Source organism: Mobula birostris, chromosome 1 (genome assembly GCF_030028105.1).
Source record: "Mobula birostris isolate sMobBir1 chromosome 1, sMobBir1.hap1, whole genome shotgun sequence".
NCBI lineage: Eukaryota > Metazoa > Chordata > Chondrichthyes > Myliobatiformes > Myliobatidae > Mobula > Mobula birostris.
This window is the reverse complement of record NC_092370.1, coordinates 76,064,764-76,079,251: the sequence shown is the minus strand read 5'-3', so window position 1 is coordinate 76,079,251 and position 14,488 is coordinate 76,064,764. Positions and strand designations below refer to the sequence as shown.

The following is a 14,488-nucleotide window of genomic DNA, read 5'->3' as shown; positions in this document are numbered from 1 at the left end:
CACAACATTTGTGACAACAATAAACCAACTTACCATTGCAATGCTTTTGTTGTATACTATAGAAAGCAGCTCTAGGAAACATCGCAGAGCTGCTTCTGATCTGTACTGTATGAATAAATATTAATTTATTCATTTACTGTAGGTCAGAGTAGTCTGTTTTTGACACAGTTAAAACATTTAATAAAAATCTAAGCTGGTGCTGACTCTGTGGATTTTATGTGTTCTCCCTTTGACTATTTTGGTTTCCCCGGGTACTCTGGTTTCCTCCGATATCCTGAAGATCTGAGGGTAGGTGACTCTTGGTCCTTAGTAGGTGAGTGGTACAATCTGAATGGAGTTGGTGGGAATGCGAGGAGAATGAAATGGAATTAGTGTAAATGAGTGGTTGGTGGTCAGCACAGATTTGATGGGCTGAAGGGCCTGTTTCTGTGGTGTATCTCTGTGTGAGAGCGAAGGAATTTTAATATTCCAGAACGAGTCTACGATCAATAGAGATGAACTGTTTTCCTGAACGTCACTGTCATTTAAATGCAGTGGCCCTATCTTCCTGAAGCTACTTTCAAGTAGCTGCATAAATCCTTGACAGTGACCAGAGCTAAAAAGGCTAACGGAGCCCTGGAGGAAAGGGAGCAGTGGTGGGAATGCCAATTAATGGTGAAAAGTCTTGCGGAACAGAATGCAGAAGGATCAGTTTAGCAAAAATGATGAATATTCAGAATGAGGAGACACTGTACGCTGTGTACATTTATCAGCCTACATCCTACTTCCGAACAAGTCAACAGTTGTCCCCTCCTCACTCCCTCGCCCCTCCTTTTATCCTGCAGCAAGTCTCTCTGCTTAATGAGCATTCACTTCATGAATTGTTGCTCCAGCAAAAGGTTTTATTTATGTTATTCTGTTGCGTAATGTAGGCTCTGTGTACTGCAGATAGGGATGCATTCGGGGCTTGCCTTTCACAGGCAGATCTCTGAAAATTCAATCACATGTAATAGTCTTTTTCATTGGGGTAAAGAGAAGATGAAATAAACTTCTAAAATGGGGGAAAATCTTCTTCCATCCAACATTAGTTAGGTGAGTGATTTGCAAGGCCTAGCTTGTGGCTAGAATGGCCGTTGATATACTGCATCTTTACTAACAGAGGAATAACCAGCTCCTGGCTCATCTCCCATGGCAGCTGTTGTTCTTGGTGAAAGCTTAGGGCTAATGGTATCTCCTCTACAAATCTTTGCATGCTGAGGGATTCTGTAGGACCCTAACCCCTTGTTACCCTAATGGAATGTGACCCTCATCTTCCAGGATATGCCCTCTTCTCATTACTACCATCAGAGAGAAGGTACAGGAGCCTGAAGACCCACACTTGACAATACAGGAACACCTTCTTCCTCCCACCGTCAAATCCCTGAACAGCCCATGAATCCATGGATTCAACCTCATTATTCCTTTCTTTATGCACTATATTTATTTTTGTAATGTATAGTTGTTTTATTGCTGGTGCAAAACTACAAATTCCACATCATGTAAGTGAGTGCTAGTAATTCTGATTCCGAGAGAGAGTTATTGAGGTGGGGTAGCTCCAGGACGGAGACTGTGACTTAATTTAAAATAGCTTCAAGGGCAAATTGAGGAATAAATTTAAACTCTGGTATTGGCTTATTATTTGTTACATGTAGTGAGATTGCAGTGGAAAGCTTTTCTTTGTGTGTCACCCAGACTGATCACTCCATTCATAGGTACATCGAGGTAGGGAAAAGGAAATAGAATGCAGAACATGTTAATGTGGGACTTTGCAGATACTGGAAATCCAGAGCAACATGGACAAAATGCTGGAGGAACTCAGCAGGTCAGGCAGCAGCTATGGAGGGAAATGGCCCTTCAACAGTCCTGATGAAGGGTCTCGGCATGAAGCATTGACTGTCCACTTCCCTTCGTAGATGCTGAGTTCCTCCAGCATCAGGGTGCTGCCGATTATGGTGTTACAGTTCCAGAGTAAGTGTAGTGCAGGCAGGCAAAGTACAAAGGTCGTAATGAGGTGGGAGCATCTTTTGTTCTGTCCCGCAGTTAAATTTTAGCTGATTGTCTGAACTTCAGCTGTCTTGGTTCTACAGCTCTTGTTACCCGGCAGAATCAGTCTCTTGCTTCTTCAGTTCTGCTTCCTTTCAGCTCAGCTTCCACACTCTTATCCCCAGAATTTCAGTTTGTCTGATGGAGTCCTTTGGCATAGAAGGCACTGACCGGAGGTTGGGAGGAGGTAGAGAGCGCCCAGGAAGGCAAGGGTCTTTGATTTTGTTGGCTGCTTCCCAAGGCAACGGGTAGTGTCGACAGAGGGGAGGCTGGTTTGTGTGATGAACTGAGCTGTGTCCACAACCCTGACTCTGCCAGAATCTGCAGAGTAGAATCAGGTTTTTAATCACTGACACTATGGTGTGAAATGTGTTGTTTTGTGGGAGCAGTACAGTGCGGGACATAAAAAGTTAATATAAGTTGCAATTGGAAATAAAATAGTGTAAAAAAAGGAAGTGATGTAGTGTTCACAGTCTATTCAGAAATCTGATGGCAGAGGGTAAAAAGCTGTAACTAAGATGAGTGTGGGTCTTCAGGGGCCCGAGCCGCCTCCCTCATGGTCGTAATGAGAAGCGGTCTTGTCCCAGGTGGTGAGGGTCCTTCGTGATGGATCCCACCTTCCTGAGGCACCACCTTTTGACGATCTCCTCAGTGGTGTGTCCGTGATGGGGCTGGCTGAGTCCACAGCCCTTTGCAGCATTTGCAGCCCTGTGCATTGTAGCTTCCATACCAGGTGGTGATGAAACCAGTCAGAATGCTTTCCTCGGTACATTTTGCAGACATTTTTGAGAGTCTTTGGTGAGGTACCACATCTCCTCAAACTCCTAATGAAACACAGCTGCTGGCGTGCTTCCTTTATGATCATATCAAAATGTTGGGCCCCAGGAGCTCAAAACTGCTCACTGCCCGCAGTCCTCACCATCAATGAGGACTGGTGTGTGTTCCCTCGATCTCCCCTTCCTGAAGTCCACCATCGGTTCCTTGGGTCTTGCTGACGTTGAGTGCAAGGTTGTTGTTGCGATATCACTTAACCAGCCTGTCTCACTCCTGTACACCATGTCACCGTCTGAGATTCCATCAGCAACAGTGGTGTCCTCTGCGATTTATAGATGGTGCTTGAGCTGTGCCTAACCACCCAGTCATGAGTGTAGAGAGAGCAGAGCAAAAGGCTAAGCACACACCCTCCTGTAGTGATTGTCATCAAGGAGATGTTAGTACTGATCCGCAGTGGCTCTGATCTCCCTATGTTGAGAACAGAGTCAGGGATCAAGGATCCATTTGCAGAGGGAGATACAGAGGCTGAGATTTTGGAGCTTGTTGATTTGTACTGAGGGGATGATGGTGTTGAATGCTGAGATGTAATCAATAAACAGCAGCCTGATGTAGGTATTGCTTTTGTCCAGGTGACCCAAGGCCACATGGAGAGCTGGTATTGATTGCATCTGCTGTTGACCTGATATGGTGGTAGGCAAGTTGCAGTGGGTCCAGAGTTAATTCCATCCATGACCGACCTATCAAAGCTATCACCGACCTGTCACAACAGATGTGAGTGCGACTGGGCAATAGTCATTGAGGCAGTTCACCGGGCTCTTCTTGGACACTGGTATGATTAATGCCCCTTGGAAGCAGGTGGGAACATCCGAATGCAGCAGTGAGAGACTGAAGATGTCCCACGGCTGGCACAGGTTCTCAGTAACCTGCCAGGTACATCAGTGAGGCCTGACGTCTTGCAAGGGCTTACCCTCTTACTGAAGCTTCTGATGTCGGCCTCTGAGATGGAGATCACAGGGTTGCCAGATGCTGCGAGCATTGACACAGGTGTAGTTTTATTTGCCCTTTCAAAGCGTGCGAAGCAGTTGCCGTACCAAGCCGTGATTCGTCCGGATGGAGTACTCTCTAGAATGCGTCGATAAGAATTGGTGAGGGTCGTTAGGGACAAGCTGAACTTCCTTAGCCTGCAGAGGTCGAACCCTTTATGTGGCTGGACCAGTACTCTGAGAAACATGGGTGGGTGATAAACAGCTGGTCTGATCTGGGGTGTTTTCTCTGGAGCGCCCGAGGCTGAGGGGACAACTGGTAGAAGTTTATAAAATTATGAGAGGCACAGATAGGAAAGATGTTCAGAAGTCTTTTCTTCCCAGGATAGAAATGTCAGATACCAGAGGACATGTATTCAGGGTGAGGAGGAGAACGTTTAAAGGAGGTGTGCAGAATAATAAGGAGGGTGTCTGGAAGGGGTGGTGGTAGAAGCAGGGAATGGAGGGATATGGATCATGTGCAGGTGGGAGAGATTTAGTTTCATTTAGCTTCGTGTTCAGCACAGACATGGTGGGCCGAAGGGCCTGTTTCGGTGCTATACTGTTTTGTGTTCTGTATTTAATACAAGTTGTTGAATTGTCAGGGGTGTAGACAGCTGATAGAAATCTCTAACGCCACACAGCAACTTCCGTTTCATGGCCAAGGAGCCTGGGAATCAGTTGCTAGGCTGATGCATTTCACTCAGTCTGGTGCTGCTATTTTAGTTTAAGTGGGTATGCATTATTTATTGTTAATTTTGTGTGTGAGAATAGTAAAGGTTTAATGGCACACACGTTGGAAACGTGACACATCATTGGTAGAAAGGGTTAGGAGCAACTGTTCCATTTACTAAAACACAGTTGACCTTTAAGTCTGTTCAGAGTTTCTGAAATAATCTGCACATCTTGCTCACGATCTAGGAGGCACTGAGTGCAGGGTAAGTCAAAATAAAGAACAGGCGGCTGGCTGTTCAGTCCTATCAGTGTGTATTACTGTTCAGAGCATGGAACAGAAAACCAACCTGTCCTTCCACCCTTGGTCTCTTTACCAGTCATAATTCCAAATTAAATTAATCCCACTTGTCTGCACATGATCCCCATCTCTCCATCCGGGCTGTTCATGTATCTGTCTGAAAGTCACTTGAGCATCACTATGGGATCTGTTAGCATCACCTTTTCTGACAGCGTGAGCCAGACCCCCACTACTCTTGCCCCACACAACTTTGCATCTTTTCCTCTGTCTCGTCCCCTCCCTCCCTTTTGTTTCCCCCTTGCCTTGAACTCCTCTTCCCATACCCTCCTCCTCATCCACACACTCCTCTCGTCCTCTCCTTCAGCCTCCCCTTCCCTCCTCTCCCACATCTCCCCTGCCCTCCTCTCCCCATCCTCCCTCTTCCCCTGCCCTCCTCTTATCCTCTTCTCCTTTCCTCCCCTCCCCACCCCTTCTCTGCCTTGCTCTCCCCTGGCCCCGCCTCACCCCTCCCTCCCTCCCCCCGCCTCCCCCAAACCCCCTCCTCTTCTCTATCTCCTTTCCTTCTTTCCCCAGGCCTTGCTGCCTCCTCTCCTTCAATCTCTCTCTCGATTCCCCATCATCTCATTCCACTCTCGCACGAGAGGCCCACCAGCATCTACTGCAGGAGATGGTAGGATGATTCGTGCAGAGTTTTGTCACTGATCTTAAATCCAATTAGTTAAGTAATTCTGGAATTAAAACCTGTAGTGAGGTGAAGGTACTGGCCTGTTTTAAAAAAACCTTTTTGCTTTTATCTGAGATCCTCTGATTTGCCCTCTGAAAAGGTCAGTGGCCATTCACTTTGAGGGCAATCAGGAACGCTGTTGAAAGCAACACGCATGCATTTCAGAAGTTTCAGCCGTCCCCTTGTTAATTTCTTTGTCCCCAGCTCCTGCCCATGCGATGTGCAGGCAGGTGAGAGGGAGCCATGTCGGGAAGGTTGGTTTCCATGGTGCTCCTATCAGAGGGCACCATGGCAACCAGAACCTGATCCTCTGGCTTGGCCAGGTTCCAGGCTCTACTGTTCCCAGACTTCAGGTGTTGAGATACACTTCAACAGGTGGACAGGACAGGACAGGACAGGACGAGACCTGAAAGCAGTCTCGTTGGTAATGGGGGGGGGGGCTTACTTTCCCCCAGCAGAGCAACAGTTAGCAGGCATGGAGAGTTAAGGTAATGGAACAGAGTTGAGGAGGATCTTGATAGTTCCAGGGACAGGAACTCGGAGGCCGAGGGAGAAGCTCTGTTACCGAAGGATTGCCAAATTGAGCACCTGATGCACATTGACCTACCAGGTCTGCGCACCAAGTACTGGGCAGTGCGATTACTGCTTGCAGCTTACTCTCTTGCTGGCCTGGACTCAATGGATGGGAGGTCCTGCCTCTGTTCTGTGAGCTCCCAGGAAACTGACAGTGAGACACGAATGGTGGGTGCATGTCCTTTCTGTTCAATCTTTTCCTGCTGCGCCCTGCTTGAGTTTTCTTGTAACTGCTGACTACACAAGGTGGGCAGATCACGTTTGTACCACACTGGCCTCAGACTCAGGAATTGTAATTCTTGCACCAAAGTTTAGACCACAGTAAATAACTTGGATATAAGAGGTTAAAAAGGTTAAAATAAAGTATTTTGCTGATTCGCATTTACTTGCATTCAAATAAGTCTTCAGCATTGTTTGTTAAAATGGGAGGATAGAGTATTTAACTATGGATAGTTACCAGGGAATAAGCAAAATAGATCAGGGTCAAATTTCAGAGCTCAATACAGAGTGAGTGTTACACCTGCACGGACTTGGCTTGAACAGTGGTGAATTAACAGAGTGCTTTCTGAATCCAGATTCTGACTCTGCAGACTCTTTCAGTGGATTTGAAACGGTAGCAAGTCAGTCAGCTGACGAAGAACCTTTGAACTGTACCAACACCGAAAGGTCAAATATGTCGGAGCAGGAGAATCGTGGAACCAAACCAGTTCCGGCCAATGGCATCACAAAATACAGGTGAGGTACAAAACCAGAGATTGAATAAACACTGCTTGTTAGAAAGGCAAAGTCAAGTTTGTCATGTGCAATTTTGCAATGAAAAACTTATTTGTAGCAATATTATAGGTACATAAGATCAAATAAGCAACATTTACAGGAGTGAAGTACAATAAACATAAATTATATAATGCACATGACATGCTGGAGAAACTCAGCAGGCCAGGCAGCATCTGTGGAAAAGAGTAAACAGTTGATGTTCAGAGCAAGACCCTTCGTCAGGACAGTCCCTTCATCTTTTCCATAGACGCTGCCTGGCCTGCTGAGTTCCTCCAGCGTTTTGTGTGTTACCTTGATTTCCAGCATCTGCAGATTTTCTCTTGAACATAAGTCATAATAATTTTTACAAGAAAGAACATGATTAGAACAGAACAAAAACTCTTATTTTAGTACAAAATGATCAGAGGAGTCATAGTGTTGCTAAACTGTGCTGATTAGGGTTGTGCTGGTTGGTTGAAGGGAAAAGCGTGATGGCATAGAATGTGAAAATAGCTGTTCTTGATCCTGGTGGTGTGGGACTTCAAGCTTCTGTACCACTTTGTTAGTTACAACCATAATTGTTCCAGGAGCATTGCTGGGTAAACTGCTGCTTTCCAATCAGGCTCGACAATAATAGAAATATTCAGAAAATTGTACATCAGATTTTGTTTGATGCATGTAAAACATGAAGTTCTCTGTTGCAGTACATTTTAAAACAAATTTTCTTCTTTTGAATTTAGTAACCGTTATGGAGAGAGATTGATCAGGTTGGGACTTTATTCACTGGGTTGTAGGAGAATGAGATCTCACAGAGGTGTATAAGATCATGACTAGAATAAATAGAGTGGATGTACTCGGTCCTTTTCCCAGGGTTGGGGAAATCAAGAACTAGACGGCAAAGGTTTAAGATAAAAGTGAAGAGATTTGATAAGAGCCTGAAGAACACCTTTGTTAACTGATGGTGGCCAGTGCATGGACTGAACTGATAGAGGAAGTAGTTGAGGCAGGTACATCAGCAACATTTAAGGGGTACTTGGACTGGAATGTGATAGGAAAGTTTTAGAAGGATGCGGCCAAATACCGGCAAATGGGATGAGCTTACATGGGAATCTTGGTTGGCATGGACCAGCTGGGTCAAAGAGCCTGTCTCTGTGTTGTGTTACTCTTGTGTACAAATTCCACACATGTGGTGTGTGTATGTATAGTATATCATGAAATATTCTGAGCCACCCTTTCTAAAAGTTGCTTTTAAAAATTAATGTGGGATGTTTAATACAGTACAGTGCAGAGATCTAAAATAATCTTTGTTTCAAATTTTAGTTCCTTGCATCACCTGGCTTTGTTCATGCATTTTTTAAATCCTGTGTCAGACCATGTGACAGAGGCATGAAATGGTTGTGAAGCTACAAGAGACGGCAAATGCTGAATCCTGACTGATTGTGACACGGGTCAAACAGTTGTGTTGGGAATATTTTCTGCAGGCTCTATGTCAAACTTAGCCAAGTTATTTGTTTAACTGTAGTGGATTTAACTAACACAATTATACTCTTTGCTTTTTATCTGGGAGAATATGTGAAGGACTAAATTTGATACCAAGACCTAAATTTTAATGAACTGTAAGAGATACTCTGTACTCTGGTGTCACCCTCTGTGTTCACTGTCCTGGCGATCTGATTACCTCTTTGATACCTGCTACTGTTATATTGTCCTGGCTGGCTAATGGCTACAAAAATATTGGACAAATGTCAAGAAATATGCGTCTGGGTTTGTCACCATTGAATATTCTATACAAGTGATTCAGATTAATGTATTTATCATGTGCATTGAAACAGAGTGCAATGCATCATTTGTGTTAGCAACCTAAGGAATGGTGGGGTAACGGGCAAGTGTCGTTACACATTCCAGCACCAACGTAACATTTGCAATGGAACAACACAAACAACATCAACAGCAAAACAAACCTCTTTCCTCTCTACGTCAGGCAGCATCTATGGAAATGAATAAGCAGTCAATGTTTCGGGCTCAGACCCTTCTTCATGACTGGAAAGGAAGGGGAAGGCGCTGGAAGGTGATCGGTGAAGCCATTTGGGTGAGAAAGATAAAGGGCTGGAGAAGAAGGAGTCTGATAGGAGAGGAGAATGGACCATGGGAGAGAGGGAAGAAGGATGGGCAACAGAGGGAGGTGATAGGCAGGTGAGGAGAAGAGGTAAGAGGCTAGACCAGGAAGAGGAGGGAAGCTGGGGCAGTGGGTTTACCAGAAGGAGAAATTAATGTCGGTACCATCAGATTGGAGGCTTCCCAGGCAGAAAATAAGCTGTTGCTCCTCCACCTTGCGAGTGGCCTCATCATGACAAAAATGGCCACGGACCAATATGTCAGAAGGAGAATAGAGACAGGAATTAAAATGGTTGACCACAAAAATTCCATTTCTGGTGGATGGAGCAGAAGTGCTCAACAAAGCAGTTCCCCAGTTTCCGTCAGGTCTCACTCATGTCGAGGAAGGCGCATTGGGAGCACCAGATACAAAAGACAACCCCAACAGGTTTGCAGGTGATGTGTTGCCTCATCTGGAAAAACTGCTTGGGGCACTGAATAGCGATAAAGAAGGAGGTCACATTTATTCTTACTTAGTCCTAAAGAAGGGTCTCAGTCTGAAAAGCCGATTGTTTTATTCATTTCCATGTATACTGTCTGACGTACTGAGTTCCTCCAGCATTTTCTGTATGTTGCTCTGCTTGTGTTTACTTGTTGCTCGCTCCTACCCACCCACCCAGTCATGCATACAAACGGGCCTCCAACTCAGCGCAGGCCGCCTCTGTGCCTCTGACTTCCTGTGGAGTCACAGACGTTGGGCCTCCAACTCCTCCCTGCGGACTCGTTGACTCACAGGTCTTGAACTTAAAACTGTGTTCTCTACACTAAGTTAGTTCCTGCTTTGCGGAAAATGATCAATTGTTAATTAGGAAAATGTCTTTGCTGGATAGTTACAGCATCCCTGTATGGCACAGACAAATCGTTAATCAAATCAGAAGAATTGGCATTTATTTTTAATCTGTATATCGTTGGATTTGTGTGGACCTTTGAGGCGTGTTTTCAACAGCTGCTACAGCTAGGTCACAGCCAGGTGCATACTGGACAGAAACCTGCTTGTACCCCCATACACAACTTGCCTTGGTGCAAACTGCTCCACCAGTTTTCCCTGCCCTCCGTGTGGTTGTACAATACATTGATGCCATTTTGTGTTAGATTTTGGCAGCAAATGGGATCAAAATTCATTTCATATGAAGCTCAACTGCATCACAGAAACTGCTCAGCATTTGTGGAGATCTCTAATCCGTTCATGGCACCAGAAGCACTTAAGATTGATTTAAAAAGAACAATGACTATAAGTGGAGAGAGAGAGAGAGAGAGGGAGGACACTAGTTCTGCTGTTGGTAAGGACGAAGATGTGTATGGACGTCAGACTTTTGAATTGAACCATGTTATGACGGATCATCTAGGTAGGGGTTTCTTGTTGGAATTTGTTTATTATTGTCACATGTATGAAGATCTAGCAAAAAGGGTGTCTTGCATTGTGTTCACACAGATCAGATCATTATACAGTGCACTGAGCGAGAACAAGGTATAGAAATAACTATTCAAAATAAGATGTAACAGCGTGAGGTCAAGACTCTATCTTATCGTACAAGGGGCTGACAACAGTAGGATGGAAGTTATCCTTGAGCCTGGTGGGATGTACTTTCAGATTTTTGTATCTTCTGCCCAATTGGGGGTGGGGGGGGGAAGAAAAGTGAATATCTGGGGTAGGTGGAGTCTTCGATTTGGTGAAGGGTTTAAGAGTTGGTGGGAGAAGGAGGGAGACTGAGGTTGAAGGTCAAAAAATCAGCCATGATTGAATGGTGGAGCAGACTAAATGGGCTGAATGGCCTATTTCTGTTCCTTATGAATATGCGTGAGTTGGGTGTTGGTAACTAGGAGACATTTTGCATTGTATAACTCCATAACTAGACTAGGTGTGGGTCTGTGGTTAACCTCTTCCATCTGCTGTTATTCTGCCTGATCCCACTTTTAGATAACCACCTAGTCATTTCAGTATATTGAATCAACTTGAATATTTTCTCTGAATTCTGCAATGCTATCCTAAGTAGCATAGTTGACTCTGCTAAATCATATTAATTTCCAAGCGTCTTGATATCACGTCCTTTGAAGTTTGCAGTGATTTCCCAAGTAACAGAACGGGATGAAAAAGTTGGTGATTCTGTGTTTCTTCCCTCCCTCCCTCCTTCCTGAAGTGGTGTGCACATTGGCTAACTCCAACCTGCAGGAACAATTCATCATACAGACATTTGATGACCAGCCTCTTTCTAAACCCTGTATATAGGTCAGCAGGGCTTTTGAGATGTAATCTTGTAAGATTTAATTATCTGTGATCCTGCACTCCAATTCTGTACTGTCTTGGTTTAAATTCAAGTTTATTGTCCTTCAACCGTACACTCGTAAACCGCCAAACGAAACAGTATTTCTCCAGATTCACAACACGGTACATATAACTCACTCACATAATACATAAAGTAATATTACCAGGAGTAAATTAACAAATAATAAAGGGCATTTGCGACACAAGTTAAAAAGCAACCAGTGTAACACTACTTGCACTTCATGCGTGATGGGACCTGGGTGGTAGCAGGGAGTTCAATAGTCCTACGGCCTGGTGAAGAAGCTGTTTCCCATCCTAACAGCTCGTGTCTTAATGCTACGGTACCTCCTGCCTGATGGTAGGGGTTCAAGGACATTGTTGATGGATGAGAGGGATCATTGACGATGCTAAGGGGCTTGCGTACACAGTGCTCCTGATGGATGGAAGAGTGACCCTGATGACCCTCTCAACAGTCCTTGCAATCTTTTGTAGGGACTTGCAGTCAGATGCCTTGCAATTCCTGTACCAGACCGTGATGCAGCCGGTCAGTACGCTCTCGATGGTGCTTCTGTAAAAGTGGGTGGGGAGAAGGAGACCCTCACTCATCTCAATCTCCTCAGAAGGTGGAGACACTGTTCTGCTTTCTTGACCAAAGAGGTGGTGTTGAGGGACTGGGTGAGATCATCGGTTATGTGCACTCCCAGAAATGTGGTGCTGCGAACTGTCTCCACGATCAAGCCGTGTATGGACAGTAAGGAGTGGCCGGCCTGCATCTTCCTAAACACAACAATCATTTCTTTGGTCCTGTCCACAATGAGACTCAAATTGTTGTGTGCGTACCATTCCACCAGCAGTTCCACTTCCTCTCTCTATGCTGTCTCAGCATATTTGTCATCAGCAAACTTAATGATTCGGTTTGAACTGAGGTCATGCATCAGCAATGTGAATGGCAGTGGGCTCTCACAGCCCTGGGGCTGTCAGTGCTCAGCGTGATTGATCTGGAGATGTTTCTGCCAACGTGGACTGACTGTGGCCTTTCTGTCAATAAGTCCAGGATCCAGTTACAGAGAACCACTCACCAAGTGCTAGAGAAACTCAGCAGGTGAGGCAAAGAGAGATGTTGAGACCCAACAAGGACAGTTTACCACCAGCTTCAGATGATCGTATGAAAGCTGTGCTGAGCTGATGTTGATGTACAGCACCCTGGCCTATGAGGCACCATTACCTGGGTGGGGCAGGACAGAGGAGTGCGTGGCATCATCAGTCACTAATCTGAGCAATAAGTGATCTGGAAAGGCTCCATTGTAGCAGGAAGATGGGATTTACTGTGATCCGTAACCAGCCGCTCCAAGCACTTCATTACTGTTGAGGTCCGTGCCACTGGATGTTGGTCGCTGAGGCAGGTTACTGTCACTGTCTTGGGCACCAAGATGATGGTGGCCACCATGAACCCTGAGAGGACAGTGGACTGTTCCAGAGAGATGTTGAAGATGTCTGTTAGAACTTCATTTAACTGGGCCACGTTGACCACGGCTTGGGTCATCCTCACGTCAGCTGTGACCAGACAGAGTGCCTAGTCCTCATGGAGAAGGGAGGCCTCCCTTGCCGACGTAGATAGCATTCAGCCTATCAGGATGAGAAGTGAATCTGTCATTGACGTACAGGGTGGACTTGTGGTCTGTTGTGGTCTGCCACATGAGCCTCATGCCTCTGGCGTTGCAGAAATAGCTGTACCTTCTCTATGAATATTCCTTCCTGATAGCATGGGAAAGTGCTGCTCTTGCTGGGCTAAGTGTTGTCTTATCCCCCTGGTCTCTCAGCTGTGCCCGGACCTTTGCTGTCACCATGGCTTCTGATTTGCCCTCACGTTGATGTGATTAATAACGGTGATGTCCTCAATGCACTATGTAACCAGTCACAAGTCTCACATGTTCATAGACGTTAATGTAATGGTCACAGGTAGCTGCCTCCCTGAACGTGTTCCTGTCCGTGTTTTCAAAGCAGTCCCACAATGCTGAGGTTGCTCCTTCTGGCCAGGTCTTTACCTCTCTTCAAACTGGTTTAACTTATTCGTTCCAAGTTCCTTCTAACCATCTTGCAAGGTGCTTCTTAAAGCCTAGTTGTTTCATAAAACAATAAGCAGTGGATTCAGCAGGTCGAGCAGCACCTGTGGGAGGAAAGGAATTGTTGACATTTCGGGTTGAAACTGTGCATCACAACAGAGTGGAGCAGAGAGATGGCCGGGGGAAGAGGGAAAGGGGAAGGGCATGGCGGGGGCTGGTAGGTGATGGCTGGACCGAGGAGGGGTGAAGGATGATGGACAGGTAGAGCTGGAAGGAGAGTGGATAGGGTGAAGATGGAGTCAGCTGCTGGAGAAACACAAAGGACTACCAGTGCTGGAATATGGTAAGTAAGAGAGGTGATATTAGGAACCATTACGGGAGAAGACATAGCAGATGGAATCAGATGAGGGAGAGGATCCTGTGGATAAAATGCGTGGATAGTGGATGAATGGAACTAGAAGAGTGAGGGAGACGAAAAAAGAGCTTTTGATTACCTGAACCAGTGTTTGTGTTGGATTCCAGTACTTTATCTTGGAGGCATTGTTGTGAAGGGGTTGGAACATTTTATAATGTATTATATATTTTATACAAGCAACTGTATGGACTGCTCGGAAACCTGATGTTGGAGGGGAAGAAGCTGTTCCTGAATCGCAGAGTGTGGGTCTTCAGGCTCCTGTACCCCATCCCTGATGGTAGTAACGAGAAGAGGATGGTAAGACCCTCAGTGATGAATGCCTGACTCTTGAAGATGTCCTTGATGGTGGAGCTGGTTTAGTCCACAACTGCCTGCTGCCCTTGTGATCCTGTGCCTTGGGGCTTGCACACCAGTTTGTGATACCCCCAGTCAGAAATGTAAATTCCTGTAGAAAAGTAACTGACAGCATTTAGGAAGTGCCGAGACAAGCACGTGAATCACCTACATGTAGAAGTCGAAGGAGGGTTTCAATGGGGTAGGGAACGGCTGGGTGAGCAGGATAATGATGGTGGTTTAGGTTAGTAGACGGAAGTATATGGTCTCATTAATTGGCTCCTGTGAGCCCTGTTAAACTAAGAGTTGGCAGGATGCCCGGGCTGTACACCATTGAGATGGGTTACAGCAGGAGCCAAAAGAGACATGGCATGTTGGCA

At 45.6% G+C, this 14,488-nt stretch overlaps 1 protein-coding gene across 6 annotated transcripts in view; it reads left to right on the top strand.

Annotated features, from left to right (window-relative positions):
- LOC140197511 (oxysterol-binding protein-related protein 1-like) overlaps positions 1 to 14,488 on the top strand; it is a 344,662-nt gene that overhangs the window by 275,794 nt on the left and 54,380 nt on the right. For 4 of the 6 annotated variants that reach the window (XM_072257540.1, XM_072257558.1, XM_072257530.1 and 1 more), the window contains exon 18: positions 6,703 to 6,862. The exons of 1 other annotated variant lie outside the window; for it this stretch is intronic. In XM_072257540.1, coding sequence (XP_072113641.1) covers positions 6,703 to 6,862 — 160 coding nt within the window. Of the gene's footprint in view, positions 1 to 6,702; positions 6,863 to 13,962; positions 14,073 to 14,488 lie in introns of those variants that run through there. One more of the 6 variants, XM_072257568.1, reaches the window with a different exon arrangement.